Genomic DNA, 2,639 nt, shown 5'->3' with positions numbered 1-2,639 from the left:
GCCAAGTTTTAAAGATAAGTAATTGATGTATAAAAGATATAACTAAATAACTTCTGTTCAGCTAAATAACTTCTGTTCAGCTTTGACAAAATTCGTTTTCCTCTTTCTTTCAGTTATAGACCCCCATGAATAACTTAGTCCTGCATTAGTATATGAAAGAACTAAGAAATTTTGTAACAAGTTCAAATAATACAAGTTGAAATGAAAGTGAAAGAGTGAGGAAGTTTACATAGTCCTCAAGTTTCTGTGATATTTTTTCATCTCCTTGACTCATCTTGCTTCGAAGATTCACCTGGCACATAGAAAATCATAGACTTAGTTTCATAAACAAAAAAAATTGTCCAAGTTCAAATATACTAAGACAATCACAAAAAACAACTTACAAATATTCTTGTCCACCGGATCATTGGGTATTTGGGAGAGTGTCCCCCTTTGTTGTTTTCCTACTCGTCCTCTTTATCGGTTTTAATCTTTTTTCTCGTGGACGTCCTTTGCGAGTAGTAACTACTGGATCATGGATATTAATGTTTCCGTTACTTTCTTCAAATGGCTCATCTATCTTCTCATTCACACTTGAAGCAATTGGTTGACTCGTCTTATACATCTCCAACGCATTATCAACCCATTCCGAAAGACTCAAGAAATGGTCTTCATGCTCAGAAGCAAAGTCTGCAAGTTCATTAAGTTTGCGACACAATATATTGTATCGCAATTCCTCTACAGTCCCCTTTTGACCATCCACTTCAATCACCATCTTTGTGTGAGACCTACGTACATCTTTTCTCCATCGTCTAACAATATAAATTTCGGGTAATAAAGAGATTCGGTTTTGTTGTAACACTAGAAGGGCATGCCTACATACTATCCCCTTGAACTCGAACAAATGACAAGAACACCGAACATCAGTAGTAGGTTTCATGAAGAGCACAATAAATGTCACATTCTTTGAATAACCGCCCACCGAAATTTCCTCTTCTATCTTATGCTCTACCCCTATGTGCGTCTCACGGGTTGAAATCGAATAACAATATATCTTTCCAGTAATCTCTGACTGAAACTCTTGAAATTTTGCTATAGTATATACATTTTGAATTTGTTTCTCCATTGGTAATGTAGTCAAACATGGAACCATTTGCGAGAAAGACTTGAAGTCAGCAAATTTCTCATTTTCAATTTTTTTCTTGGAAGCATAAACACATTGTTCCACAAATTGTTTTAGTGTCGTCTTTGAGTTTAGATAGCCATAAAAAAAAGCATTAATTCCCTCACTTCTCTGAGTGCTAGACATACCTGCCCAAAAATATGGTTTCATAAAGCACGGAACCCATCTTCGTCTCTCTCCGTATAATCCTTGTAACCATTCATTATTATGCAACTGAAAGGTATTGATCATCTCATACCATTTTTTCTCAAACTCTTCTACTATTTGAATGTCAAATACCAATCTTTTTAAAGCTGTAGTTATTGCCTCGTAATTGGTGTAACTACCAAACTTGTTAGGCAATTTTTTCATTATATGCCACAGACACCATCTATGTCTAGTATTGGGAAATACTTTCTCAATTGCGAGTTTCATAGCTGCATCCTGATCAGTAATGATACCTTTAGGGGCAACATTATCCATACACTCAAGCCAAGCGGTAAAGAGCCAAACAAATGATTCAGTATCTTCTTTTGTGATTAAGCCAAAACCAAAAAGGATCGATTGCCCATGGTGATTAACCCCTACAAATGGCGCAAATGGCATCTCATATTTATTTGTCTTGTAGGTGGTGTCAAATGTGATAACATCACCAAATTCCTTATATGCTTCTCTACTTCGCCCATCCATCCAAAACACATTTTTTAGCCGACCATCTTCATCCAAATCAGTTTGGAAGAAGAACCCATTTCTTTGTTCAACCATTTTTAAGAAAAAATTGTTTAATGATTCTGCATCACCTTTACCAAATCGTTCCCTTCTTTTTTTATCTAAGTAATTTCGAACATCTTTTTCTGTAAATGGGACATTATCGTACCCACCAGCTTCAACAACGAGTCGATGAAAATTTTTATTCGCTGTGATGCCTGCTTTATCACACAACTCAAGTTGTCTTTTCACGGGATTACTAATAGTTCTATTACATTTGAAGTACCGAGATGATGTAGGAGTAATGTCGTGGTTGTGGTCTAGCTGAACTTTTGAAATCTTCCAAAATCCGTTTAATTCAAATTTTGCACATATCTTAACTTGACAACCTAATCGACAACTTGGCCTAGGATTCAATGACTTGGTAGTCTTAGCATTTTTGCTGCCTTCTCTACAACACGAAATTGTTATATAAGTGGCATGCCCATCGAGGTTTTTCACTTTTGATCTCTTCTTAATTGAAAATCCTTTTATCTTAGCATATTTTTTGAAAAACTCGAACACCTCATCTTCAGTACTGAATTTCATTCCAATTTCAGGTGGAACTATTGGTTCTTTGTCTGTGGCTTGTTCAACATGTTGATCAGTGTGAAACTGTAACACCCCAAATCCAGATTTCCACGTCGGCCGCCATGAAAACCTAAACTTAAAGCATTCCTTCGCAGAACAGTAAACATATACGATATACTCATCAAGGAGACAAATAGTATCGAACATGAAGCTCAAAAAG

General features: G+C 36.0%; 1 protein-coding gene and 1 long non-coding RNA gene across 2 annotated transcripts; both read right to left on the bottom strand.

Moving 5' to 3' along the window:
* LOC147568141 (uncharacterized) lies at positions 1 to 895 on the bottom strand. Its single transcript, XR_015238089.1, has 3 exons — positions 384 to 895; positions 230 to 292; positions 1 to 140 (listed from the first exon to the last, which is right to left on the bottom strand). It is a non-coding gene; the product is annotated as an uncharacterized LOC147568141 (long non-coding RNA).
* Positions 896 to 1,280: 385 nt separating this feature from the next.
* Positions 1,281 to 2,437, bottom strand: LOC147568140 (protein FAR1-RELATED SEQUENCE 5-like). The gene is made up of 2 exons (XM_086659046.1): positions 1,401 to 2,437; positions 1,281 to 1,290 (listed from the first exon to the last, which is right to left on the bottom strand). The coding sequence occupies exons 1-2, from the start codon at positions 2,435 to 2,437 to the stop codon at positions 1,281 to 1,283; spliced, it is 1,047 nt and encodes a 348-aa protein (XP_086515172.1).
* Positions 2,438 to 2,639: the final 202 nt, after the last annotated feature.

Source organism: Eschscholzia californica, unplaced genomic scaffold, assembly GCF_041429995.1.
Source record: "Eschscholzia californica isolate CP2 unplaced genomic scaffold, dmEscCali1.0.p SCAF_1, whole genome shotgun sequence".
Classification (NCBI taxonomy): Eukaryota; Viridiplantae; Streptophyta; class Magnoliopsida; order Ranunculales; family Papaveraceae; genus Eschscholzia; species Eschscholzia californica.
Note: the sequence above shows the minus strand (reverse complement) of the source record. Positions and strands in the feature narration are given on the sequence as shown.